At 38.0% G+C, this 27,888-nt stretch overlaps 1 protein-coding gene and 1 long non-coding RNA gene across 4 annotated transcripts; one reads left to right on the forward strand and one right to left on the reverse strand.

The window, feature by feature from the left end:
* The first annotated feature begins 47 nt into the window (after positions 1 to 47).
* On the forward strand, positions 48 to 26,742 carry LOC131784090 (sodium channel protein 1 brain). 3 transcript variants are annotated; one of them, XM_059100875.2, is made up of 26 exons: positions 48 to 924; positions 9,249 to 9,376; positions 10,144 to 10,224; positions 10,478 to 10,606; positions 11,017 to 11,108; positions 11,296 to 11,490; positions 11,927 to 11,987; positions 12,297 to 12,438; positions 13,083 to 13,220; positions 13,575 to 14,411; positions 14,941 to 15,129; positions 15,558 to 15,709; positions 15,794 to 15,983; positions 16,086 to 16,323; positions 16,416 to 16,501; positions 17,567 to 17,887; positions 18,430 to 18,603; positions 18,886 to 18,930; positions 19,650 to 19,775; positions 19,874 to 20,137; positions 20,540 to 20,593; positions 20,897 to 21,034; positions 21,431 to 21,544; positions 21,986 to 22,124; positions 22,570 to 22,701; positions 25,141 to 26,742. In XM_059100875.2, exons 1-26 carry the CDS (start codon positions 484 to 486, stop codon positions 26,265 to 26,267), a joined length of 5,733 nt encoding a protein of 1,910 aa, XP_058956858.2. In that variant the 5' UTR covers positions 48 to 483; the 3' UTR covers positions 26,268 to 26,742. The 3 variants fall into 3 exon arrangements, with proteins under 3 accessions (XP_058956858.2, XP_058956865.2, XP_058956873.2); XM_059100882.2 differs by lacking the exon at positions 48 to 924 and adding an exon at positions 5,460 to 6,068; XM_059100890.2 differs by lacking the exon at positions 48 to 924 and adding an exon at positions 8,513 to 8,639.
* On the reverse strand, positions 26,455 to 27,796 carry LOC136280194 (uncharacterized). The gene is made up of 2 exons (XR_010717169.1): positions 27,634 to 27,796; positions 26,455 to 27,071 (listed from the first exon to the last, which is right to left on the reverse strand). It is a non-coding gene; the product is annotated as an uncharacterized lncRNA (long non-coding RNA).
* Positions 27,797 to 27,888: the final 92 nt, after the last annotated feature.

Genomic DNA, 27,888 nt, shown 5'->3' on the forward strand with positions numbered 1-27,888 from the left:
ACATAAATTTAGTTTTTCTCCAAAGCCACCTGCCTAACTGACTGAGTTGTCAGAGCGGCTACGAAGACATTAAACACGAGAGCAACTTGCTGAAATTCCGCTAACGATTTTACATCACAACATCGACCTTGTGATAACTGCATGAAACGGAATCTTTCAACGAGGACTTCCGTACAGCGCTCCACGTCCATCAGTTCCTCTCAAGCTTTGCCTGCTGAACTTAAGGCTTTAATAATTGAACATGAATTAGTTGGGTTACTGTGAATTTTACGCAGCAAATGATTGTTTAGCACTGTATGCATGGCGCGCGGGTCGTGATGTTTATGAAGGAATCAATTGGAGTAACAACTTTAAAGAGTTTTCGAGGCTGCTTCATGACTTATGTTTTTTCCGTTTGTCAACTTGTGTGGGAGACCTACTCTTACTTGAGTGAAAATTCTCATTTATGAACTTGAAGTAATGAAACACTGACTGACTGGTAGGATGGTCAAGTTCGCGCCTGTAATATCTAGCGCAGCCGTTGCGAGAGCTCAGGGGAACACTTCGCGGACAAGAGCATCAAATGTGCCTAATGGACGAGTAAGACTGCCTTCTCTATACCCTGCAATATCACTAAAATCTTTACATGGACGATCAGACGGCAGCGAGTCAAACACAGGTTTCGAACAGGCACCAGCGAGTCGTCTTTTTGGACAGCCATCCATTGATGTCACAGAACAAGGATATGACAAAGATGGGACAAGTCTTTCAAGAGAACTGCACGGTGATGAAAACGGAGCCGTCCCGTCAAAAGTTAAAGGTTCTTCGATAGTGGTCGGGGCTGCCGGCATTTTGCGGGCAGCAACGGCTATCGCGGTAGATAACACGACAGCAGAAACGACAGTACATCAAGCAGAACATCAAATAGAGGAGCCAGAATGCGAGGTAAGTAACTTCCGTTTCTAAATTTTTGGTTTCTGTAATGTCTACGGGTTTGCTGAGGGCTTTAGTTTATAGTTCCCAGAGAATAACTTGATGTGAATGAGAGCGGTAGATTTAGTATTGAAAGTTTCGGTCGCTAAGTAAGGTGACAATAAGTGGACCCACAAATATCGACATTTGTTCTGGCAGCTGTTGAAATTTAGGTGCCTTGATGAGTGCAGGGCTTTTTTACATTTCTACGAATTTCTGTCCCATTTTCTAAAGTTTGTTTCTCTTTTCTTTATTCGTACATCCGGTACAGGGAATGGTTTTCGTCAACGCTTTGTAGCTGCGGGCCTATTTTCATATAGATCACACTGCGCTATTTGTTTGGGCTTTCCTTGTAACAATACTGACAACAGTAATTATTTCCCTGTTTTATTCAGCGTTACCCGCTCGTGGCTAATCAAGGCGCAAATATCTATCTTCATGTCGTCACTTTCGTCTATGGCGATTTTCGGTCAAGTTTATTGTTGCATGCTTGTTGTGTTGAAGATGGCTTACAAAACAAAAGTTTGCGTTTGAACAAGACTCTTGAGCGAATCCGCGGCTTAGCAGTCGGCTTTAAGCAAGATTACTAGTTTTTAGAATTTTAGGCGATTTGACGTAGTTCACAGTAGTATATATTTTAACTATATCAGAGAGATTTGAGTTGCCTAAGTGTTCCTCATAATGTGACGCCGGTGTTCCAGTTTCGGGTGAAACTCATCGGCGAAATATTTGAATTGAATTTACAATCTTATTCGACTTTTTTTCGCCGTTCATCCTCTGATATCGAGTCGGATTTGTAGGGGGGGTCGAATTATTCAAATTTTATATTTTGTCTTGGGCGAATCTATGTATAAAATGATTGAAAATTCGTTCCTTTATGTTTCATATAAATTCTTTGTTGCCGTTCAAAGTATGATGTCCGTGTTTCGTGTTTGAGTGAAATTTGTGTTATTAAAATTCCGCTTGTAAATTGATTTCGTAGGTTTAGTTACCATGGAGACCCTGTGTTTATGGTTTTATCATCATCATAAGCCTTTGTCTTTTTAGCGTTGCCCTGTGTTTTCAACGTGAGGAAAGATGTAACTTCTAATATTTCACTGTGGTTCTACACAAAACACGATATTTCTGCGTGTACTCCGACATAAATTCGGTCAACTCCACTCAAATACGTATTCAGTGTCAGCGATAAGAAAAAAAAAAAGCTGATTTTTAAGTCATGACAAGTATTACATAAGAAACGAGAGAGCAGTTACCCAATATTTTCTCTTGATAAGAAAACATATTTTATGGGGAGTTTTTTGAAGTAGAAATTGTGATGTCATGCGAAATAACTGTTGGTTTCGAAAGCGGATCATATTTATTGGATGAAGTAAATAATTTAAGTACACAGTGTTCAAATTAAATTAGCTTCGACTGGAATGTCGTCCATCAGGTTATATTTTAAACGAGACATCATTTATTTCCCGATCTTTCTGGAAAAACGTTATGTCAAAGGTGGCTTTTGTCTCATTTAACAAAAACGTTTTCTTGCGCCACATAGAGAACGCCCAAATTTGAAAAACAAAGCTGGTATATTTCGTTGTTTCTGATATTTAATTAATTTCACATCTTTCTTGTGTGCTTGATAAGGGTTGTGTGTTATCTAATATATAGTAAGTTGTGTAGAAATATCCGGCTTCTCGTATGAATTCTCGTGTTTCCTTGAATTACAATGCTCTTTCTTCATTGTGCTATCATCACATTAACAAATTATTGTTTCCTATTGGTTTGACGAATAATTTTTGTGCAGCTTGAACAGAAAGCCAAAAGTACTGGCTCAGTGAAATTGCATACTTGCTAAATGAATTGAAAGATAAAAATTTGTCAATGCGCGTTTATGAGTGATTATAAGGAGATATATGCTGGTGAAGGTAACAAGTCTTTTTATCCGATCTTAAACAAAGGTGTACGTGAATTTTTTTTATTCGTTCGCACGTTGAGTACAATATTACTGATATGGCTGACGTCTGTCGTTAGGTGACAGTTCTTTCGACAAAGACCTCAAAAAGTTAATTTCTGAAATATATTTACACTTGGGTTTTCATCTGGGTTATCGATGATCAAAATCCGGGCCTGGCTTTGATAACGACTTCTAGAGTGTGGTTGCTATCGCCTTGAGGGTAAACCGCGTGAGGTTTAAGATATTTTCACGAAATGTATGACGTTAGTGAGTTATGCCTTGAAGTTGACAGGAATCAAGCGATCATCACTTTAAGAGAGGAAACTGATAAAGTAAGGCTGGTGTAATGTAAACAACATGAAAAGGTGGCATGTCTTGTTCACGGGTGGTTTCTTTGGACTTCCTCAACTTATCAGACTGTTAGAGGAATTAAATTCAAAACTTGCTCCATTTAAAAGATTCAACCTTTATGGGGATATTCCCGGAGTATCTCAGGGGTATCTCTATACCCCAGTATACCCCAGGAGAGCTACTTAGAGACAACATTAGACTCGAATAAGTTCCAATGAGGAATTTATTTCGTTTGGCAAGGTTTAAAAGTCATATAATATAATGCAAGGATTTCAGGATTTCGACCTTGGGTTGGGTTGTGGGCTGAATGACTGTTGTGGAAAATGTTCTTAATGAAAAAAGCTATCAACCCGGGAAACTCTTGGTTAAGTAGCTAGAGAGGTTTTCAAATACTCTCCACCCATCCCCCCCACCCCCCCCTTCCCCCCCCCCCCCCCCCACGCCTCGGAGAAAGGGCGACCGTAACAAAACCACTGTGATCAAACGAAATTCTACAAAAAGACACTTAGCAATTTGTGATTAAAGTTGCGGCTCAGGGTAAGGTGTAATCGGGTTTCAAAGAGATTTCTGCCTTCAAACTCTGAACGAGAAGGTGACAACTGACTACCGTTAAAAGAAATTTAGACCAGTTCAGAATAAATGAGTATCATAACTCTTTTCGGCTTTTTCACTCAAGTAAATGAAACGAGTATATCAGTTGTTTAGAAAGAAATGACCATTAACACAGTTTAGAATTTTTTTTCTGTTATCATCATAATCATATATTTTTTCAAATTATCCGTTCCGAGATTGACTTTTGAGTTCTATCTGAATCCAGAAAGCAGTGTTTGAGCAGCCGCTGTCTAGATAAAATGCATGCTCATTAATGGAGAAGTGCCCGATGGGAAATATTCCTCTAAGAATGTTACTCGATACTGTTTGCTTTTCTGGAAGCCGCAAAGTACGTAAGACATCTGTTTATATCTATCAACAGCCCTTTGAGTACAAAATTACGGAGCTATTCAGTTACAAAATTCTGCCAGATCTCAGAATTTGATTTGGTGGTAGGCTGATGCTAATATGTCGTATAAAATATCTTTGATGCTCTTTGTTCTTTTAAAATGTAACTGTCGAATTCTCTTTACCACTATAACAAATTTTCCTTGCAAAAGTATGAGAATTTAACGTCACTTCAACACAATTTTAACCTGAAAAATTTTAAGCGACGAATGTCAGAGAAGATGCGTAATTAGTTAGTTTTCAGCGGCGAAACTTACCCTACACACTGACACCTCCGACCAGAGCAGCATAAAAGATTCTCGTTAATTTATCAACAGCTCCATCAAGTTAAAATACGGCTGTCATAAAGGTTGTTAAAATTTAAATATTGCACAAAGATAAACAGGTGAAGTCTAACTATAGCTTGTCTTCAATGTTATTTTATGCATTTTAAGAATATAACCATTTCACAAGTTTTCTAGAGAGCCTGTGGAACAGTAGTATGCCTGTAATTATTTGTCAGTCGCAAGTGGATAAATATGTAGGATTTTTTGGCTTCACTTTGTCTTTAATCTGTTTTGATCCATTTATCCTTTTTGGAAACGTAATAGAACTCTACGCAAAGCTGGTCATCGATCACTTCGCAGAATCAGACTTTGCTTGAAAGTAAAAATTACTTTCTTCATCCTGTTGTGATCCGATGATGATTCAGTTTGTCAATGCCTTCAACTCACCGAGGAAACACAATCCGCTATGGAAGAATGCCAAATTAGTAATTTTACCATATTGAAATAATTATATCTACCAACTTATGTCACTCTAGAAATGAGGAATCCATTTATTGCAGAAGGGTTTCACATCGTCATACAAATTCACCATTTCCTTTCCTCTTTTTTTTTTTCTTGATTATTAATTGTCGAAGTCAGGCTCATCGATCCTTTACTTCACTATCCTTTTTTTATGCAATTGTTTTTCGAATTCTATTACTAACGAGCGCGTGCTCAATTCGAGTAGAGTTCATCCTCTCCAGCTCTTTTGTTGAAGAGGAAGTGTAGAGAACTCGGAGAATTTTTTTTGCTATCCCAATGGAGTCCAAAGTATTCAATATTCTTTCTTCCGGTCCAATCTATTCGTTTAAATTTCTTGATTGGCGAGAAATTCGAGCTCGAGTTTGCTCCGACGGAGGCAGGTGCGACGTATACAAAAGTATCCTTGGTGATTAGAACCAGATACGTCATATTCACTTGACACCAAACAATCTCTGTGAATAAACCACAAAGTTGCACAGAAGTCCAACAGCTTCTAAAACCTGACAGTTAAAATAGCAAAGGCGAAAGGAAGGTATTTGCGAGTCTTGGAGTGGTCTGTTGTATGTCGTGCTTGCAGCTCGAAACGGTAAAATCTGTGTTGATGATCTAGCGACGATGTATTTATAATAGCTCTGTACGACCGCCGTCTCAACGTGAAGCATGCTTTTAATTTGTTTGTTGAGATGCAGTGGAAGGGGGAAACGTTGTTGATTTTATAAATGCAGTGTCCTTCGGCAATATAAGATACTGAGAACATAAGCTCGAAAAAGTCTCCTCTGCGTGAAGCATTTTAAAAATGCTAATTCAGCGTCTTCACCACAATGAAATCAAGCGCCAGTTTTAGAATATCACCAAAGTCTTCAACTCTTTCTGCCAAAATCAGCGGCGAGGTTAACACTCGGAGCTCATCTGGGATACCTATTAACGGAATTTCTCCGAATTCAAGCCCAAGTGAATCACAAACATGCCACAACTTTGTACCAGTATCACCCGAATATATTCAACAACCCCTGGAGGACTTCGATTCCCCTCAAACAAATGTAAGTCAAACAAATTCGTTAAATATTGGTATAAAGAAAGTTTAACATAAATACTTCCTCTTTGCTTGTTTACGGAGAATCAGTCGCTTTTCACCTCATGTTATATAAGCCCAGAACATCCTTTCATAGTAAGTCAAATCAAAGGATGGTTGAAGAGATCGTTGAGAACTACAAATTTTTATATTTATCATCGTTAATTCTGCTCGGTAAACTACATGACACCGAAACTAATTCTTAATGGCTAAGATTCCCCGAAAATTAATTCCCTATGTCGCGATAATCTTGGGCCATTCGATGCCGTAGAATTCCAGTCCCTGACAATTCAAGTTTGAAATTATAAAGAGCTATCTAGGAAGGCGGAATCATATCTGTCAGATTTAATTTTTTTAACTGCCGATAGTACAAATAACTTTAGTGAACATTGCGTGGCCTTTGCTTGAGAAATTCTGGTTAGAATTAAAACTGTATAAATTGCAGGCATTTCAGTAATCTTTGTCGTTGTATTTTTATTACTGAAAATAAACAATGTTTTCTTAAGAAATTGATTTAAACACGGTGCAGACACCTGCGATCGTACTCGAATACAACATATGTCATTTACAAAATTTTTCGTGAAAGCCAAGGAAATGAAATATTTCGTTTTTGCGATTGGTAGGAATAACTAAAATCCTGTTCATTAAACCCAGCAATGCCATTAAATTAAATGATTCGTTTCGGACCAAAGCACAACACATATCGCAGGTAACAAATCTTTGACGAGCGCGTGAGAGTAATTTCGGTGTCAAAAGACTTCCGAGAGAGAATCCTCTTGGAATAAAATCATCAATATTTTTGTTAATTGAGCGAAAACAATCTTGCTTTTCAAGTTAAACCTTTCCGGTGTAGCCGACTTTTAATGTGCTACTGGCTAACGACATTAAGTTAGTGTTATAGGCCTTGGCGCAGAAATAACTGTTAAATGTTGTTAAGGGAATATTAAACGTCTTCCATGATTTTAATATTTAAGCATTTTGCTTGATCCTAAATCATTTTGACAAGGAACCTACGCTGGGTACTTAATCCCTACAAATCCTTACAAAAAATATTGGTAATTCAAATGAAATTCAGCTTTTATTTTGTTCATGTGTCAAGAAAATCTTCAGGACGACAATGGTTACACAACGAGTTAGGTTTGCCTCCGACAGGCCTTTCAGATAAAACAATTAAAGAAATTGATAATTTAGACTCAGAATTCACATGCAAATGAAATACGTCCGTAAATTGTGAAATATTCATAAGCATTTCCTCTAAAAAAAGATGACCCCGTGGTTTCCGTGAGTAATTCACATGCAAACTGGTAACTTTTAATATCGAGAGGAATAATGAAAAAAAAAAAACAAAAAAAAAAAAACTCACGGGTTCAACTCCTTGGTTAATGTTTTGATATTTACTTTCCGAGAACCTAAGTCAAAATGATAAATAACGATAAACTAGCCAGCTCCCATGGCGAAGAATCGAAGAAAGCCAGCACGATAAAAATATACTATATTAAGATGATATGAGCGGAAACCGAGCACTTTATAAACATAACTGACTGTACTGTTTTCTATGGCTATGATAGAACATTTCAACGTTTTCGATATTGTTAAAAAAGAAAATCATTCTAATCCAAGGGTACACGGTATGCATCTCGCCGTGCGTTCGTCGCAGCTCGTCTTGCGTGGTCGAGTATCTTGTTCTGCTTTTTTAGGAAGATCAATTGAATCCGACTTTTGACCCATTTCCTAAAGCTTGAGAAAATAATTCAAATGGTTATGACTTCTTATAGCTTTATGTCGTAAGCACTATTATCGATGCGATAAAACCATGAAAATGTATGATTTCACTATGAAGCTATCGTACTAAAGATTTTAATCCAATATTTATTCCTATATTTTGCAAATTGTTATTGCTATAGCTTCCTCTCGGATACTGAAATAAAAAGCTGAATGTTGTCGGCATTTGTTGAAGGGCTCTGTCTAATTGTATTTACAAGGTTTACATTTACTAAAGCTTAAAATGTGGTATAAAATTAATTAATTTTAAAGATAGGTTCGTCCCACAAATTTCGCGCCTTTTCCCGCAATCGACACAGGGTCGGATAATTTTCCAGCGCTTGGTTACGGCTGTTCTCTGCCTCTGTGGACTTCGTCGTGATCGCGGTTGGCGTAACTTGAAAAACTTGCCTCAATTTTTTCTACATAGCCATTTGCAATCAGTTTTTTTCTTCTCCATCCTCAGCCATCCTTGGGTTTTTTTGGTTTATCATTGCCTCTTTTGGAATAACTTTACGAACAAATATTCTGTTGTTCCCTGTAAATTGAATCTGGTTTTCCAACTTTGAAAGGACCCCAAACCACCCGGTGTAACTTCTTTTAGATTTCAATAGCATCCGATGTAAAGTGGTCTTTCATTCGGTTTTGAAGCAGGCTTTTAAGCTTCTATATGCTTGGCAGTGATTATCATTTGACACAAACATGAACAATGCACACGATACAACAATGCACAACGATGGCATGGGAAACCAGCGCAGGGTTTATTAATAAGAATATGGTGAGTGTGGCTAATGAACGACTGCCTCTCAAAAATACGTCAGAGCTAAACAACACTGTTAAATTTTCCTTTTGGTGAGCATTCGATGAACGTAGGCTTTTAGAGTGTAACAGTCAAACCTAGTTAAAAGACGGATGACTAAGTTTGACTCATGTACGTCACAGCATGCGCCAAAGACGCCAAAGTTAGTTAAAGCGTCGACGTAAATTTCATTCGTCGCATTAAAAATTTGTCTGCTTAGTTGTTTTAAACCTTTGCAAGAAGAATCTAAATTGTGACAGACATTACGGATGATTCACTTAGATCACCTTTACTTATATCACACAGGATTTCTTCTTAAACGACCTTTTCATGAAACCCGAAGGAATCTCTACTTCCGATACCAATCAAGTAATTTGTGAAAAGCAACGACAGTAGAGTAATGTTTTCTGCAAACGAAAAAAATTAATATCTTGTCGTTCACTTAAAGACTAGATCAAGATATGCTTTGCTATTTAGCTTTGCAGTTCATTTTAGGTTAATAGCAAATAGCAATAATGTAAGGGCTCATTTTTGCCGTTGTTATTGCTATAAACATGTTTGAACTCATTTTAATTTTTTCTTTTTCAGACGTTTGTGATAATTGCTACCCGACTAGGAAGACAATACGTGTTTAGGTTTAGCAAAGAGAAATCACTTTATCTATTTGGACCGTTGAATGCAGTGAGGAAAGCGATAATTATTCTCGTTACGAATCAGTATCCTTTTTAAATGGAACATATTCTCGAAACCATGACTTCTATCTCCACTATTTAGAAGTCCACAGTGTTGGACTGTGCCACTGGCTGCTTTTTGAGATTCATAAAAGTTCCTAACCCTCCGAAAATCATCTGCAAATGAGGTTAAGACTCTCCTTGCGGACGCCGCCATTTTGAATCTTGCGTAGCAGCCTGGCCACTTATATGTGACTTCATAAGGTTTTCGCCCCCTTTTTCCATCTCTTACTTTCTCAATGAGCAATTCGGAGCAATTAAAAAGAAATTTTGACACCTATAATGATTTTTGCGAAGATCACACCAACAGCCGTCTGCGGTGAACCAATTCTAAGACTTCATTAATTTACCGAGTTAATCTCAAATGGCGGGGTTCATTGTAAAATCTCATGAAGACAACTATCCTTTCCCTTAGGAATCTCTGGACACGATAAATATAAAACTTTTGTGCATACTCTGTAATGGCTGGGGTGAAGACTATGGCATATCAATGTTGCTTTTTGGGTGAAATTTTTTTAATTGCATTAAACGTGTTGTTGTATATTGATATTAAGCAGCACGATTGGATTCTTTACAATGTAAATAAACTCGTAAAATGTTATTTCCACCTGCGTTAAACTATTTTATCGTGCATGAAACCTCAGTAGTAATGCATAATTGATATAATTCAGTATAGAATTTTGGGGTATGGCGCAATCCTTTAGGTTTCGACAATGGGTTAAACACATTTAATCTCCTTAACATTACTATAGATTTTTTGAATTGTTTATACTTCTAACCATAATAATAAATTGTATTTTTCTCGCCATAAAGAATGCTCCAGAGGAACCAGAGTAAGTGTTCAACAAACGTTTTTGTCTAAGTATCACATGGTGTCACGCGAAAAACTGAATGTGTAATCGGATACTGATTTTTTTTTAATCGACCCTAGATTAGCCCTGCTCAGAGCCTTTCGCTCGAAACATCCATTAGTATAAATGTCATTTGGAAATAACTAACTTAAATATTACCCTTTAGATCTGCTTTTAGTGAACTGTCCCTTAGTATCATTTTCATCTATATCAATCTATGTTTTCTCTTTTCTAGGTATGTATTTGCTGCCATATACACCGTTGAAATGATTCTTAAAATCATCGCTAAAGGATTTTGCATGCACAAATTTGCCTATCTTAGAGACCCATGGAACTGGTTAGATTTCGTTGTTGTTATTTTGGGGTAAGTACCACATTATGTAGTTTTTAACAACATAGGTTTATTAATTAAATACATTTATGACCTAAAGTCTTGTGACACCGTTTGCACCTCCCTCCTATCTAATGAAGAGGCTTTTCGTGTAATTTCTTTACCCTCGTCACCCTAACATCAATAAGCATATTCTTCTTGCCGTTCTTTATAAATTTTTTAAGGTCCTGACAAAGAGAATTGGTATCAAAATTAAGAGCTGCTCCAGTTGGTGATCATTTCCTTTCTTCTCGTTTACTTGATGATATTGTAAGGAGAAATTAGATGTTGGTCACTCGTAGAGGTCAGAGGGTCAAATGCTGCTCACTTATAAAGATGAAGTCGTTTCTTGGAGAGCCAATGGTTTACAAGTTTATTCTTTTCTTTTCTTTTCTCCTTATCAGTTACATCACCCTTTTACCAAATGTCTACAATTTGTCCGGCATTAGAACATTTCGAGTTCTTCGAGCTCTTAGAACCATTTCGACGGTAGAAGGTGAGGCAGACGATATACTTTATGCGAGTTTTCTTTATTAATGTTAAATGGATCCTAAGTTTCAACTTCAAGACAGCGTGGGCTCCAAGCATCTAATGTCTTGCTGAAGGAAGTTGAAAGGTTCTCCCTTTAAAGAAAATCAAAGCTGTTTTGGATTAATCTTGAACGAATTGTTTTTCTTTGACAGGATTAAAGACAATGGTGAACGCTCTTCTCAAGTCGATGACCATGTTATCTGACGTGTTAATTCTAACCTTGTTTTTCCTGTGCATATTTGCCTTGGTTGGGATGCAACTTTTTGTTGGTCAGCTGAGAAACAAGTGTGTGAACGACCCCCCGTCATTAGGTTCTGTTGGTTACAATAGGTACATAGCCAATGAAAGTAAGTGACACTTTCCAATCATGACAATTCTTTGATTTAGTTTTGTTTTTAGGTGAAGAAAGGTCATGAGACCAGGTGACCTTTATTGATAAACTTGGAGACCGCATTTACTATAACGCAATGATCAAATATGAGCTGTTCATTTCAAATAGGAGATTCCTTTTCTTGGAAGAATTGACAATTTTCTTCAGCAAATGAGCTTGCTCTTTAGCCTGAGTTTCCATTTCACCAAACAAAAAAGCCATTTTAAAGTATTTTGCAGATAGTAGGCGCATGTAGGCACAGAAAAGGGGTCAACTTTATTTGAGTAATTTTTGACGGTGGCTGAAGTCTGATGAAGGCCGCACACTGCTACCCATTGACCCGGCCCTACGTCGTCCAATACTTGTGAATCGATAGATTACATGCTAAGAAAACCTCAAATTTATTTCCACAGGTGTTTGGTTCAAAAGTAGCATCGATGGGCCGATGGTTTGTGGAAATGCATCAACTGCTGGGTAAAATGAAGAACTCGTTTTGTTCATCCTAGTAACACCCAATGGTGGCTTGGGCGCTTGTGACTTTATGTCAGCTCGACTCGAATTAATTTTAAAAAAATTCAAATAGCACAGATTTGCCAGCAACGTTAACTTCGCTAGTTTGTTCCTCAGCAATACAAGTTTAAATTCAATCGTGTTGTAATCATGGTTGGCTTAGGCTCACGGTTAGTGCATCACGACTTAATCTTAGAGCTACATTTTGACGTTAAAGCAACTTGACGATACAATTTTTTAATTCTGTACTGTTTTGTTTTGGTATCATTTCAGTCACTGTCCGGCTAACTATACATGCTTGTCTGTTGGTGACAATCCTAACTATGGTTACACTAACTTTGATAACTTTGCCTGGTCTTTGGTAACTGCTTTTCAACTTATTACCATGGACTTTTGGGAAAATGTCTTCAATTATGTGAGTACACAGTGTGATACAAGAGAATATCAACTGGTTTGATTTTATAACATCTTCTAGGTAGTCACGATATCTTATCAATATTTTTGCTGGCAGGAAAGGTACTTTACCTGAATACCCAAAAGAGTGGATGGGTAATTGTAAATTTTCATGGAAAACTTGATAACAGTATTGGGGTCTATTTGCGAAAGATTAAGCTTTCAGCTAGGAGAAGAAACGATACCCTAAAGCTACTGAGTGATTAAAGAATGTTAGAGGCTGCATGATCTTGTTACAAGTCAAGAAACTTGTTTTTTTAGATGTGCCTCCTTTCAAGACTAAAAAGTATTTAGGGGGTATCACCTACCTCACATTACTTGGCGATTGGTCAAGAAAAATTGTTCCCTTCTTGACCAATCAGGTGCAAAGCTAAAAACCATTTGCGACTTGTATCTCGCATATTTACGCAACTTAACGTTGTATGTATTTCAAATGGGTTTTACTTGTTCCTATTGCCTTAAACTTTATATAGATTGGCAGTTTGATTGGACAGTTTGATTACTTAACTTTCTAGATTTAAAACAACCATGTAATTCAGAAGCGCTCTTTTTTAAATTTTCCATTCGATTATTTTATTGTTAATTTTTCATTTGTTCCAATGACAGGTCCTCGCCTCCATGGGTTCATGGTATGTCTTTTATTTCATGTTCGTGGTTTTCTTTGGTTCGTTTTATCTCATCAATCTGGTCCTTGCCGTGGTGGCCGTCTCATATCAACAAGAAGTTGTATCTATGCAAGAAAGGGTAAGATGTTATGTAATGATCAACTCACTACGCACCCTTACCCCCACTGTACATCAAACAAACTCTGTGCAGTATCAGTCACAGCGCCTCCATCGCCTCCATTACCCTTGCCCAGCGGAACGGGCCGTCAAGGGATTAGAACTGGATGACGTGCAGTCATGATATGTTCCGGTGGCCCTACGTTGTCCAGTGTTTTGAATGCTGCTACAAAAAATTATGATATACCGTTTTGAGAGTGTAACCAGTTTTCTTTTACGCATTCATCAGGCCAAGTGGGTTTTCTATTATTCTCAGAATCAGATTCCAGTTCCTAGCGTTTTACCATTGATAACCATTATTAATCTTTTGCTGCAGGACAAAAACTACGAAGAGCTTAAAGCCGTTGTCTCCTCTTATTCGTTTCACGGGCGAGCTGTGCCAAAACTCCTGACCGAGAGCGGAAAGTCAAAACCAGAAACCCTGGTAACAAAATGCAAGCTCTCTCTTTGTGCTCCTTGTTTTAAGAGTTGCACTGGATCAAAATCGCACGAGACTAGGGTAGTCAATAACGCTAGTGAACTTGATGGAAGTCACACAAGTTTGCGTTACTCACCATGTGGGTCACGTGCGACGGAAATGAAGAGTGTAACGCCAGAACATACATCTGTCACGGATAAAAATGAAAATTTTCCCGTTGTGAAAACGTCGAACAAGGAAGACACACAGATACGATTACCACCTGCTAACTCAATTGCTACTCGATCCAAACAACTTTCGTCTTCACCAAACAATTCAAATTCAGAAGCTAGTGAAATTTCAAACAGTAGATTTTTAGAAGTAAAGCCATCATGGACGACAACTTTGAGTAGCATTAGCGAAAATGAAACATTAGACAATGACAATCATTCCGCGAATGGAGATGATTGTAACGGAATGAAAAAAGTTAAATTACCCGGAATATCCACGGCGTCATCACCCACAGTGAGTCCCCGGTCTTCAACGAGTTTGGAACCCCAGAAAAAGGACACTAAACACAGGAAAGAAGAGTTGTCAAGACGGAAAAAGATTCAAAGACATATTTCTAAGCTGACGATGGATCCCTTGTTTGATATGTTCATTACATTTTGTATACTTGTAAATACTTTGTTTTTATCTTTGGAATATCATGGAATGAACGAGAACTTTAGAGTAGCTCTGGCTGTTGGGAATATGGTAGGTATAGTTGAACTTGTCCAGTTATTTTTTTACGAAACAACTTTTTCAGGAGAAAAGGAGGAAGGCAAAGGGACTGTAGCTTGTCTCGATGCGGGAAGTGTCACTAGTGTAGCATTAAATTGGTTTTCCAAAATATCCAATGCCTTTATCTTCTCACAAATCGTTTAATCAGGAGTATGAGTGGTCAAAAACAATGATGTGGGACTTTTTTTTTGGAACAAGTTCATTTTTAATTCGATCAAGAACGTATCGGACAAAGTCAAGATCATTTTTGGAAATTGAGTCAGAAGGTACGTTTGGCTTGGTGTGCGATGAATCCCCTACCCTACCCCTCTCCTTACGATCCACTACCCCTGTTAATTTCTAGGAATGAGCTTGAAAAATTGAATTCTGTCAGTAGAGCTCCTGTTTAATTCATTTTTACAAAAACGCTGGGAAAGCAGCCAAAGTTATAGCAAAAAGTTCAGTTGTTCACGGCGAGAATCGTACTGCAGTTTTCTAAAGGTATGAATCTTTTTAACCTTAGGTTTTCACGTTTGTATTCGTCTTGGAGATGGTCTTGAAGCTGATTTCTTTAGGTCCACGAGGTTACGTGAAAAGTCGTTGGAATATATTTGACGGTTTCATTGTGGTAATAAGCGTTGTGGACCTTATTCTAGAGCTCGCTGTTGACGGCAAAGGAGCAGGACTAAGTGTTCTTAGGACTTTCAGACTTGTAAGTAATTCTTAGAAGCCTTTTTAGCCTTTTTTAGCTTCTCAAGCTCATCCTTGCTTTTCAGCGAATACTCAAACATTTGTAAACTGTGAGTTTTAATTTATTATACGGTGCTTTCTCGATGTAACATCCAATATGACTGATGGACGTCGTGGAGGCGAGATCAATATTTTCAGTTAAATTATGGACCTCAAATAAAGAATGGTCATTCATTTAAAAAAACGAGTTATGTTTATCTCGAGTCTGAAATTTATTTAAGAACGAACTATTTGCTAATGATTCTCATCAAAAACTAGCAAGGTTTGTTTAGATTTCAAGCTTGGACATCTAGTTTGTCGTATTGAAACATATAAGAATACTTGTGGAGGAATCAAAATCTGCCAGTAAAAGTTTTCTTCCTTTGACCTAAACATTTCTGTCTTTTTTAGCTGCGTGTTTTTAAACTTGCTCAGTCCTGGGAGACAATGAACATGTTACTAAGAACAATCGCCAGTAGCATTGGTCAGCTTGGTAACCTCACCTTGGTGTTGGGGATCATTGTGTACATGTTAGCAGTTGTCGGAATGCAGCTATTTGGAAGGTAATGTGGAAAAGAAATTTTCCTGAATGGACTTTTTGACATGAAATGAACTGGACATAATGTGAGTGTTTTTCTCTTATGCAGCGTCTACACAGAAGAGAAATTCGGCGGCGATATTCCGCGCTGGAATTTCAACGATTTTGGTCACGCTTGCATGATGATATTCAGAGTACTTTGTGGAGAATGGATAGAACCGCTGTATGATAGTATGCGGGCGACGAGCCCCGTGTCCTTCCTGTTCTTTCTGACAGCTTTAGTCATCGGAAATTTTTTGGTGAGTCGTACGAGAGATTCACTACTTGCTTATTTTGAGTAAGCATGTATATGGTTATGTTCAAAGAAACAACGTTTTCTAATTTTGAAATTCGCTTTGCAGGTTTTAAACTTATTTCTTGCACTGCTGCTTAATGCCTTTGCTCGCGAGTCCCTCAAAGATGACGCAAATAAAAAGGGGGAGTCTAAACCGAGCAGGTTTTTTCAAGGGGTCCAGCGACTCAGCAGAGTTCTGCGCCTAAATAGTGTGATCCAGCGGAAAGCGCAGGTCAAACCTTCACTTGGTTCCCAGGCCCTTAGCGAGGATGGACCAAAACCAGAGGGAAACTCGGAGAGCGGAGGTAAATCATCTTTAAGAAATATGTTCACCTGCTGAAACATCATTTTGTGACAGGGTTAGCAAGTGATTTCTTTCACCTTTACCTTGTCACAGACGTTCTTAATGGTACTCCTGCGCTGATGAATGCAGTAACAGCTTTTCAGAAGAAAGGAAAACTCAACAGAGACACTGTCAAACGGGTAAGTGTTTGAAAAGACCCATCATATCAGCGAGATAGCTCAGTGTGATGTCTTATAAACGCAGCGCTCAGTTCCTAAAACATTGGACTTGATGTTTCATTCAGTAAGTGTCACAGGCATACCATGAAAATTTCCTTTTAGAAGTATGGTTGTGTTACTTACTGAAGAAACAATAGTAACAACGATGATTATTAAAAACAAACAGGCTAAACAAAGAAAAATGAAACGGAAAATCCGTCAAAACCAGTAAGAGTTTAAAAGGATATTTATGAAATAGTCTGGTGTGGCTATTACACTTTTTTCATGATTCAGCTGGGTCATGGTTCTTTTTTCTAGCAGTGAGTGTCGCAGGCATACTATGAAAATATCTTTCCGAAGTATGGTTGTGTTACGCACTGCATGAATAACCAGGCTTTTAATTATGAGTTGTTAGGTTAAATGAGTTGAATTAGATGGTCAAATTATTCCGAGGATCCTGTGGCTCAGCGGTAGCACACCTCAAGTTCATGATCGAAAAGTATCAATTGGAAAGTCGTGTTCATAGTGCCACTGGATTCTATACTTTTTAGCAGTTAGTGCCACAGGCATAGTATGAAGTTACCATTTAGAAATATGGTTGTGTTACTCACTGTTACTTACTTAAATCGACCCTGACTATGCCGTGGATCGGCGAAAGCTTGGAATAAAAAATAAATGCAGAAGCTCAGAGCCTAACCCGAATCTTCTATTTAATCTACCAACATGCTACTGAAAGACAACTTGGAACTCTGTTTACTTTGACTCTGTTACAGTAAATTTCTATTTCTTTTTCGATTATGCTAGTTCCCCTTGAACTTTACAAGATTCACGATATACTCTCTCCGTTCGTCGATGGTTTGTCTCATTTAGATTTGACGCAACTCGCTCCTTGATTTGATTCGTATAGTGTTAAAACAATAGCGGTGGTTAACCCGCGATTAGACAAACAAATCTGCGTGATCATCAGGTGCTGGGAGGCGAGTATATACCATAAAACGCAGAGACCTTCTCGAATCCAACCAATCTTTGTTATCTTTTCGTCTGCAGCTTTCCATTGCAATCGAAGCAGCAAACAAGGACTCCATAACTTCGAGCACAGTACTAAGCTTAGCTCGTTCGTCAGCAGCCATATCCAGCCCGCGAGAAAGTACCCAGATTGACCAGCCAGCTGATCCCGCCATGACGGAGGTGCAAGAATGCTGTCCATGTTGCACGAAACGCTGCACTTGCAACTGCATCGCCATGTGGAAACGATCCAGCGGTTATCGTTTGTGGAGAAACGTGCGTCATAGGATCAAAAAATTTGTCGAACATCGGTACTTCGAATGGGCCATTCTCGTGATCATCGTGGCTAGTAGCGTAACACTGGTAAGGTGCTGAGAGAAGAGGCTTGAGATCTTATGGGGAATATAAAAAGGTCTTAGAGAAGGATTTTTCGAATTGGAGACTTCTTAGGGGCATTTTTCGGAAGTTCAGTGATATGGCGCTGATATTCTAAAGAAAGAAAGAGGTTGCTACACTTTGCCCTCTCATACGCTCCTCAATTTTACTCATGCATTGAAACATTTTTGATTTGCAAACAGTCTTTAGCCGTTTAATACAGACAAAGCAAAGGAAATTCGTGTCATTTGGTTTGAACCAATCGGGAGAATTATGTTCTTGTTGTCGTTAATTTGTTCAATTAACTGCATAGCCTATGTACTTTCCATCATTTGTTCCAAGCCACATCTTTGATAAAGAAACATTACTGAGTGTTCAAAACTCTGCAGTCGAAGGATGAAATACTTTAACTAGTTTAAAATAATCTCAATATCCAGAAGTTGTAGTTGCTGTTTTGCGAAACCTACTTACTTCATATTTCTTAGCCATGTTTAAAGATTGCCTTCCTCAGTCAAAAATTTTCTTTTCAGATTTTTGAGGACATTCACTTGGACAAGAAACCAACACTGAAAAAAGTTTTGGATTATTTAAACATCGTTTTTGCAGTGGTTTTCACTTTGGAATTTATCATGAAGACAATCGGCTTAGGCTTAGTGACTTACTTCAAGAATGCCTGGAATTGTTTAGATGTGGTCATTGTCGCTGTAAGTTAAAATTCTATACGTTTGATCAACTTAATTGTAAAATGAACATTTCATTTATGGATATTCAAAGAGTAAATATTATAAAAGAGACTTCTTTGAGATTCATATTATTAATTTTTTTCTTCAAATCTGCAAACACTTTTATCGTGGAATGCATGAGTTGAAGATTAACTTTGCAGAGAAAATATATATTTACGGGATAGATCTTTAGTTCTTTTTTTTTTCTTATTTATCATTCTCCCTAATTGACAGCTTTACTTCAATTATATTGATTTTTTTCAGATATCCATTCTCACGGCTGTTGAATCTATTGAAGAACTAAACTCTGTAAGAATATAAAATCGATAATCATCAATTAATGTTTCTTAATAATAACTTTTTCTTCTAACGTAGCTTATCTCATATGTCCGAAACTTGAAGTTCGAAAACGTTTTAAACTTTTTTTAAAAAAAAATAAAATGTGTAAACTATTGGATAAATGTTGAATTGAAAGAGAGTTGGTAATTTCCTAGCTATGGCTACTAACTTGAGAAACTAAAGTTTAAAAAACGTAAGAAATAGTTTAAAAACGGCTTTGTGTCAAAGAAAATCCCTTAGATGTATGAATAGATATATCTTTCTTCTCACTTTCTGGTCTCAATGGATAAAACTTGATCTAATGTTATATAATAACAAAAAGTTGGACTAAACAAAACTGTAGTTTCTTGGCATTTGATTACTCATGATAATGATGAGCCAATGGCTTTCATTCAATTATTAAATCAGTCAATCAGTCAGTCAATTCTTTAGCTAGTCAGTTTGTCATTCAAACAGCTTATCACTCAGTCACTTATTCATTCATTTCATTAACGAGTTAGTAAGTGAGAGAGTCGGTCTGTTATTTAGCGCCCAGTCAATCTGTCAATCAGTCCGTTTGTTGGTCAGGGAGTCAATCATTCATTCAGTTGATCTGTCAGTCATCTTGTCAGAAATTAAAACTGCCTTACCTATATAGTGAGAATAATAACCTAATAATAACAACATACATGTCAATCATTTGTTCACAGATGTCACTCACCGTTGTAGCGAATCAAACTACAGATGGTGACAGTAGCCTGGCGGCATTTCGTTCCCTGCGTACATTGCGGGCCCTCAGACCTTTGAGAGCCATTTCCCGCTGGGAGGGTATGAAGGTAATGGGCTTCAGCCATTGATGATAATCAAATCCATGAAAATTAATTGTAAATTGATCCTGTTTTGATTGAAATCCATTTGACTATTTTTTACAAAGGTTGTGGTGAATTCTCTGCTGTTTGCAATCCCTGGAATTGGCAATGTTCTACTGGTGTGCATGGTGTTCTGGCTGATCTTCAGCATTGTTGGTGTACAGTTTTTCGGAGGGCGTTTTTACAAATGCATCGACAGCAACGGGGAAAGGCTACCTATCAGCATTGTGCAGAATAAAACGGATTGTGATAGGCTTAAACTTCGTTGGGTAAATTCGAATATCAATTTTGACAACGCTGCGAATGGCTTCATAGCTCTTTTTCAAGTGGTGAGTTCGTATAGTTAGTTCGAATACATTTAAACACTTCAAAACACCCCAAACATTCAACATATTGTTCTGTTACAACCTCTGCTTCTCTTTCTCTTGTGCGCATGAAAAAAATTAAAAACATCACTGTCCCTTCAATTTGGTATTTTAGAGGTGCTCAAAGCTTTCCGAACGGAATAACAAACTCACATGAAACCATTTGCTACTCCATAATGTGTTTAATCTAAATTTCGAATCAAGATCTGACGCTCCGCAGGAAGTCACTGTCCGTTGTGTCGATTTATAATAACAAAGACAGTAAGTTTCTCTGGGAAAATTATCATGAGGTTCGCCTCCACCCTCCCGTTCCTTCCCATCAAATATTTAACCAAGACTTGACACTAAGTCATTGTGTTTGTACAGGCGACATTTGAAGGTTGGATGGAGATCATGAGAGACGCAGTAGACGCTAGAGAGGTAGGAATGTTTTCTACGCTCCTTGGCTTCAAGCGTTTCCCTTCGGTTCGTGAGCTGGCTCAGACTTCCGTCGCAAACGTTGTTTGATCTTGTCATGCAAGCGTTCTATCCGGGGGAAAAACATTGCGTCACCTGCCTTCCAGTTTTTAAGAAGTCGATGTGATTTTTAAGTTTTTTTTTAATTGGCTGTATTGCAACACGATGGTATGATTTAGATCTCAAAAAATCTCCGTCAACCGTTTTGTTTTATGATATTTCTACAAATTAAAGTTAAAGAAAAGTTTTCTTCTCCTTCCTTTTTAGGTTGGACAGCAGCCGGAAAGCCAGCACCGTTTCATTCCTTATTTATACTTCGTTGTGTTTATAATCGTCGGTTCTTTCTTTACCTTGAATCTTTTCATCGGAGTTATAATCGACAACTTCAATCGACTGAAAAAACAGGTAAAAATTAAAGCTTTACCATCGCTCTTCTGATTCCTGATTCTATGTATGATGGTGCTCCTGTTCTATTTTGCTGTATTTGTGAAGTGTAGAAACTATGCTTAACAAACGCTCAACAGTGTGAAAATTAAGGAAGCAAAGCGACTTCTTGCAACTTTTTATGGCATTGTTTGGTCAATGGTTAGCTTTGACATAAATACTATTCCATAGTCACTTATGCTGGAACAGGGAATCTCGTGTGGCGAATTTAAAAAACGCATCAGTTTTGTTTACTTACTCCAAATTCTAGCTCTGTTCTATTCATCGATTCAGCTCTAGTGACGATGAAGAGAAAAGTCACGGATTTATTCTAGAAACTTTTTTTTTAATAATTCCATGAATTTGTTTCTTCTAAAGTATGAAGACAGCGGAGCGCTTGACATCTTTCTGACGCCGTCCCAGAAGGCGTGGTTCAACACTCTGAAGAAAGCTGCGAACAAGAAACCGAAGAAAATGATCAGTAGACCCGGGGTCAGTACTTCATGTAAACTTGTTTGAGGTCGTGGCATAGGTCTGGCCAAAAGTAGAATAAGAAATCTGTGTTTTATGATTGCGTACTCTAGTTAGGAATCGTCGGATAAGCCTCGTATCGCTTTGCACACGTGATTTTCTAGAAAAACCGATCTTTTATCAAAATTGAAAATCAGAATCGAGAAGTAAACGGGCAGGTTAACGCTTCACCTACTAGAGGTATTTACTCGTTCACGATTGTAAAGCCTTCGCCGAAAATTTGTAGCTTCTCAAGCTTCACCACAAAAACCTTGTTATTTAACGGCAGCACAATTTAGAGCTTGGACCTATAACAAATGTTCTGTTTTGATGCGAGTCGTTCAACAGAAGACTCCACAAAATATACCTATTGACGCATACAGACGCAAGAGTGAGGGTTAGTGAATTGTCTTGTTATTGCAGGTGAGATGGCAGGCCAAAGTGTTCGATATGATTCACAGCTCAAGGTTTGAAACCGCGATAATGGCGATGATCTGTCTCAACATGCTGGTTATGATGATTCAACATTATGGTCAGAGTGAAGAAGTCCAATTCACACTGAATATCCTTTTTACAGTTATGAGCTCTGAAAAAGATGTTGAACAGTCAAGTTGATAAATCGTCATTAAAGACAATTTTTGCAAGAAAACGGTGTGCTACGTAAGGTTGGCGGTTTGACTGACACGGGAGCATGCTACAGTGAAATAGGAAGGGTATACTCCAAGGAGCGCACTGTAAGACTAGACAATTAATTAGAAATTACTTGAAACAAATGAATGAAAACACAACGAACTTGCCTCGGAGAATGATCATTTTTTTTAGCTCAACATGAACTGATAACAGACACGGTGTTGATCTTTTTTAGATCTTAATGATCACAATGAAATCCTAAATATAACTATTTTTAAAAGTTGCGTCATGGAATCAGAAAAGTTAAGAGTACATCATTGTTTAGAAGGTTTTTATATTTTCCTTAACTGTGATCCTGATTTTTCTCGGGTCCTCACATGTTATAAATCTCGTCTTTACCGCCATATTTCTTCTGGAAGCTGTGATCAGGATCGTTGCTCTTCGTCTTCATTACTTTACACAGCCATGGAACATCTTCGATTTCACCATTGTGATACTGTCTATTATAGGTAAGGAGCCTGCCAGAGTTATAATAACACACGTTTAAATCTTGGCTTGACTTATCTTCTTTCGCATAGAGGCGAAACTGGTGAGAAAAGTTGCACTCGAGTTTTTATAGACTTCGTTTAACTCCTCTGGTTTGCCAGAAACAAACTAAGTTATTGTTATTTTTAAAGTGGACATAACAAACTGAAATCTTGTTCTTTATCTCTGATAAATTGCTTGAAAGTTCCTCCATTTCCCCAAACAAAGTTGCCTGAAGTTAGTGAACATTTCAAGTTACAAACACCATGAAACATTAAATTGGGGGGAGATGATTGTATTCGCCAAAGAAAAAAAAGAGTGAAAGAGAGTGTGAAGGCGTTTGCCGGTCATTTAAGTCCTGTCTAAAAATGTTTCTTTGGCGAAGACAATCATCTCAACATCTCATAATAAGCTTACGCTGTCAATTCTTAGTTTTTTATGACACCAGTGAAGGATAAGCAAGTTTTGTGGTTGACCATTGATTTCTTTTTGACCCATACATAAGATCTGGCTGGTGGTTCATAATAATTAATTGTAATTGATGGCGGCAAGCTTAAAAGGATAAATTTCAGCGGGATTGCAGTAAGCTTACGTAAGAGAATCTTCCAGCATGTATATCCGTTTGTCTATCGAAACGTTTTAGTCAAGCAATATAGAATGCCAAAAGTTCCTAGGGGGCAATTTTTTAATGTGAACATTTGCAAGAATTAGCTGAAACGCTTTTGTAATCGTTCGATGAAACGCCTTTTTATTGTCATTTTTCTTTTGTGAATCAATGATCTTGTATTCACTGATACGACTTTATATATATCAAACCTGTGGGGTAGGTACTCCATAAGTATTTTCCGAGTAGTTCGGAAGGAAAAAAATCTTTGAGAAACTTAACTACCCTTTTATAGCTCTCATGGTATTACTTTCACTTGCATGTTGTAACTGGAAAATAAAATGTTATGGCTCTTATTTTTTTTTTTTGGAATATATTTCAATGGGCGTGAAAATATTTACTGGGTTTTACATATTCGTGTTGTTATTATGTGTGAGCTGAGATATTGTCATTGCGGGAAGCATTATACAGCTCTTTACTTTCGCCTTTATGCACGATATTTGTACACCGTCAAATTGGTTTTCCTTTAGTTTTGTCTTCCGGCACTTCAAACGAACGGAAGTCTATATATTTTTATTTCTGTTGGTGGAATTCGCTTCAGGCGAATTTGATATTAGACTTGGTACCGTGGTGCTATGTGGCAAGTTTTAAAAATCTTTCTTAACGACTTTTGTACTTCAACAATATTTAGTTCTGTTCCCTCCGTTGTCTAAATATTCGTTTTCTGTTTATACTGTTGTGCCTTTCCCGTATATTTAAGGTCTCAATTTAAAGACTCCTTTTTCTGAAATTAAGGGCGGTATTTTTAATTAGAGTTAATTCCACCACATAAACCGCACTCAAATTCCAATCCCACGTGGAAACAGAAGCTAAGCAACCAAGTCGAGGACTCTAAATTACGATTGAATCTATCTAATTTTTTTACATATATTCTGATAATTAGTCGCGCGACGAACGTTTTTTTCTTGGCTGAAATTCGGTCGCATTACGAAAGCAAAATCCCTAAAAAGCCGCAGATGTGTACTTCGCTAATTTTACGAAAACCGAGGAAACTGCGTTTTTAAAGAATCCGAACCATGACAAGAAGGTGTGCGCTCCTAAACTGCTAACCCTTCAAAAATAAAAAAGACAAAGAGTCCCTCCGTGAAACAATATTGAAAAAATCACCTCTAGAGTTAGATTAGGAACTTTCTCTAAAACGTGTGGCCGGTTTACTTTATGATGTTGCTTTTTGTGTTTTTCAGAGTCTCAGTTCTTTTGATATTTAATTAAGGGAAAAAAATCGTGTTTCTAGATTCTTCGAGACAGTTATCTTTGAAAATCTAAGACCGCACACACAATACGCGGTGAGGTGGTGATCTTTTCATTTAGTGAACCTTTCCTAAGAGTGGGCAACATCATGCATTTCGTGCGCGTAGTTTGTTTAAGATTTGAAAGAAGCTTTACCCTGGAAATCGAAAGCCTAGACACGACATGAAGAGAGCGCTAAGTGAGTGCTTGATGGAACGAACAACTCGGTCAAAGTTGAGTAAGCAACTGGGTATCAAGTTTGCCTGAAGAGAACTGATTCGCTTCACTACCGAACTGATTTCTTCGAGCAAAACAAACGATGTTCTCCTGTTGTGTTTGTGCAATATATTATAATCTCTTGGTTTTTATATTGCGACATCATGTGCCGAAAGCAGTTTTCGCATTACACAATCTGATTGGTTTCTTGCCTCTGATGTTGCGGGCATCAGAGACCCCTTTATTTTGCCCAACCACTCAGTAAGTTCATATGCATGTACAGGTATTGATTTTCTTATTCTTTTCGTTTCAGGCATTATCGTGGAATATCTTGACTACAGCTTCATAGTCACCCCCAGTTTATTCCGCGTGGCACGTGTCTTCAGAATTGGACGGCTGCTACGTTTTTACAAAGGCGCACGTGGTATTCGCCGGCTTCTTTTTGCTTTGGTGATCTCTCTACCTGCTCTGTTCAACATCGGAGCCCTCCTCTTCCTTGTTATGTTTATTTACGCCATCATCGGAATGTCATCGTTTGGTTATGTAAAAAAGACAGGCGCACTCGACGAATTAGTGAATTTCGAGACTTTTGGCAGTAGTATGTTACTGTTGTTCCGTCTTTCCACATCTGCTGGTTGGAACGATGTATTAGAACCGCTGTTAATAAAACCTCCAGACTGCGATGAAAATTATCTAGGGCAACCAAATGGAAACTGTGGAATACCATGGCTAGCAATACTTTATTTCTTCACCTTTATATTATCGACTTTTCTAATCATTATCAACATGTACATAGCCATTATTTTAGAGAATCTAAGCCAAGCTCATCAACAGGACGAAGTCGGAATCACGGATGATGATTTAGAAATGTTTTATACTCACTGGGAGCGGTTTGACCCGAATGCAACCCAATACATTCTTTATTCGCAGTTGTCCGACTTTGTTGACGGTCTCGAACAGCCCTTGAGAATACCGCAGCCGAACAAATTTGCTTGCATTCACTTAAATATTCCCATCAAACAAGGGGACAGAATTCACTGTTTTGATGTGATGCAGGCTTTGGTGCGACGAATTATCGGCGAAATTGAAGAAGAAGGCTCGGTTGCGTTCGCGTTAATGAAGTCCCGCATGGAACATCATTTCGTGAGCGCTTTTCCAAAGCGTGCTAAAACTCAGACGGAAAGCACAACGTTGAAAAGAATTCAGGAAATCCGTGCTGCTACCATAATTCAACGATCTTACAGGCAATATCGCTTCCAACTGGAGCTGCGGCGCTTCCGGCTCCAAAGGAGTCATCAAACTCTAGAACATGCACATAGCTCCACTTCCTTGAGAGGGAATAGTCCGTCTGGGAGCGTTCAGGTTATGGTGCAGGATAGAGCGCCAAATAGCGCACCTCGAGCTACGGTGGTGACAATTGGAGATGGTACTCTAGCTTGATAAATGTTGTGTTTAAGATTTATGATCACCAGCTGGTTTATTTCTTTATTTCTTTGACAATTGGAGATGGTACTCTAGCTTGATAAACGTTGTGTTTAAGATTTATGATCACCAGCTGGTTAATTTCTTTAGTTCTTTTGAAATCGTACCATATCCATGAAATGTGAAATGCCATGTTTTGCTCAAAATTGAAAAAAATTCCGAAAAAACAGATATAGAATCTCAACTTTGAATACCAACTAGATTCTCAGATTATTCAACAAACACTTTTCGCTCTTTTGCTGACATTAAGTTAATTATCGGCGGCAAACAAATTTAATTTATTGAAATTGGGAACGAGCCAAAATGGAAGATATGCGGACTATTTTTTTACAGCGGTGTGGACGACTTCCCACCTCAAACGATAGCATTTTTTATAATTATACGGAGTGTGCAAATAACACAATTTCTGAATAAAAACCATCGTTGCGATAGATTGTCGTGTTTTTTATGTGATCGTTCACTTTTAAGTGAGCTGAAATGTAGAATATGCAAGAGATGTACATGCAAAAGCTCACAAAGCCGGGAGAACCTCAGCTGTCTCACCCTACACTTGACTTTATTCAAACACAAATTGATAAGAAACCTCAAACTCTTTGCCAGCTTGCTCCGTCAGACGGATACGTTCAAGACCTCTTGTCGTCGTCTATTCAACGTGCGAGTACGCTCTCATGTTTGGGTGGTTTCGCTTTACGCCTTTCTTCGGGACACAGCCGCCTGTTACATCATCGAAAGCCGCGTGTGGGAACCTCTCACCTTGCCGCTCTGTTTTAAGTCAAAACACATAAAAAAGCGAAAAACAAAAACATCAATAGCGAAACCTACAATGCCGATGAGTCACTTTGGCGAGTTCAACCAAGAACTATGTCGGTTTGCCACAAGGTCTATGAAAGGTCGCTAAACATTTAAGAGCTTGAGGTTTTGGCGGCTAAGCCTTTTCTGGAAGTTAATGCCTTTTGATGAATGATTTAGATTTTAACTTTAGAATCTCCCATTTTCGCGTCAAGTGTTCTTACTAGTCACAAAGCAATCCCTACCCAAACGTTTCTTGAAGAAAATTCACTGTCAAAATTAACTCCAAGTTCAGCCATCTTACGTCACAATTAATTTCGGGAGTAAAATAACTTAACAATATAATCTGTTTTGTAACAACGCTACCGAGTCATTAAATATTATGCACTTTACGTAAAATTAATTTTCCTTTTTTAAAAAATGGAAATTTTAACTAGCTTTTTTGTCTTCTATACGTAACTAGGGTGTTGCGATCGAAGAAAAAGATCCACCGATTTATATTTTTGCTCAGTCTGTTCTTGATCTGACTAATTACCTAGAGTTACGCTCGCTCCCTGGGCAATCGCTTTGACCAATCAGCGAAGAAAAGAAAGCGCTCTATGCTGACAGTCCGCTCTGATACTGATTACTTCATTTATCATGTCTTTTCCGCCACTTCACTTAGCTTCCATCTTCTCAAACCGCAATATATACCCCAAGGTCTACTTCCTAACATGAAATCAAAAGGAATAAATGAATTTGGGTGTTTTGAAGTGTTCTGAGCTATTTAGTTTCCAATCCGTGCGCGTAG

Source organism: Pocillopora verrucosa, chromosome 4 (assembly GCF_036669915.1).
Source record: "Pocillopora verrucosa isolate sample1 chromosome 4, ASM3666991v2, whole genome shotgun sequence".
In the NCBI taxonomy this organism is placed as follows: domain Eukaryota; kingdom Metazoa; phylum Cnidaria; class Anthozoa; order Scleractinia; family Pocilloporidae; genus Pocillopora; species Pocillopora verrucosa.

What these genes read in the sequence shown, in the direction of transcription:
- LOC131784090 (XM_059100875.2), top strand. Translation starts at nt 484, where the DNA reads ATGGTCAAGTTCGCGCCTGTAATATCTAGCGCAGCCGTTGCGAGAGCT. An exon ending in TGGCTAGTAGCGTAACACTG is followed by an intron (nt 17,888 to 18,429) that starts GTAAGGTGCTGA and finishes TTTTCTTTTCAG; the next exon opens with ATTTTTGAGGACATTCACTT. An exon ending in TCATAGCTCTTTTTCAAGTG is followed by an intron (nt 20,138 to 20,539) that starts GTGAGTTCGTAT and finishes GTGTTTGTACAG; the next exon opens with GCGACATTTGAAGGTTGGAT.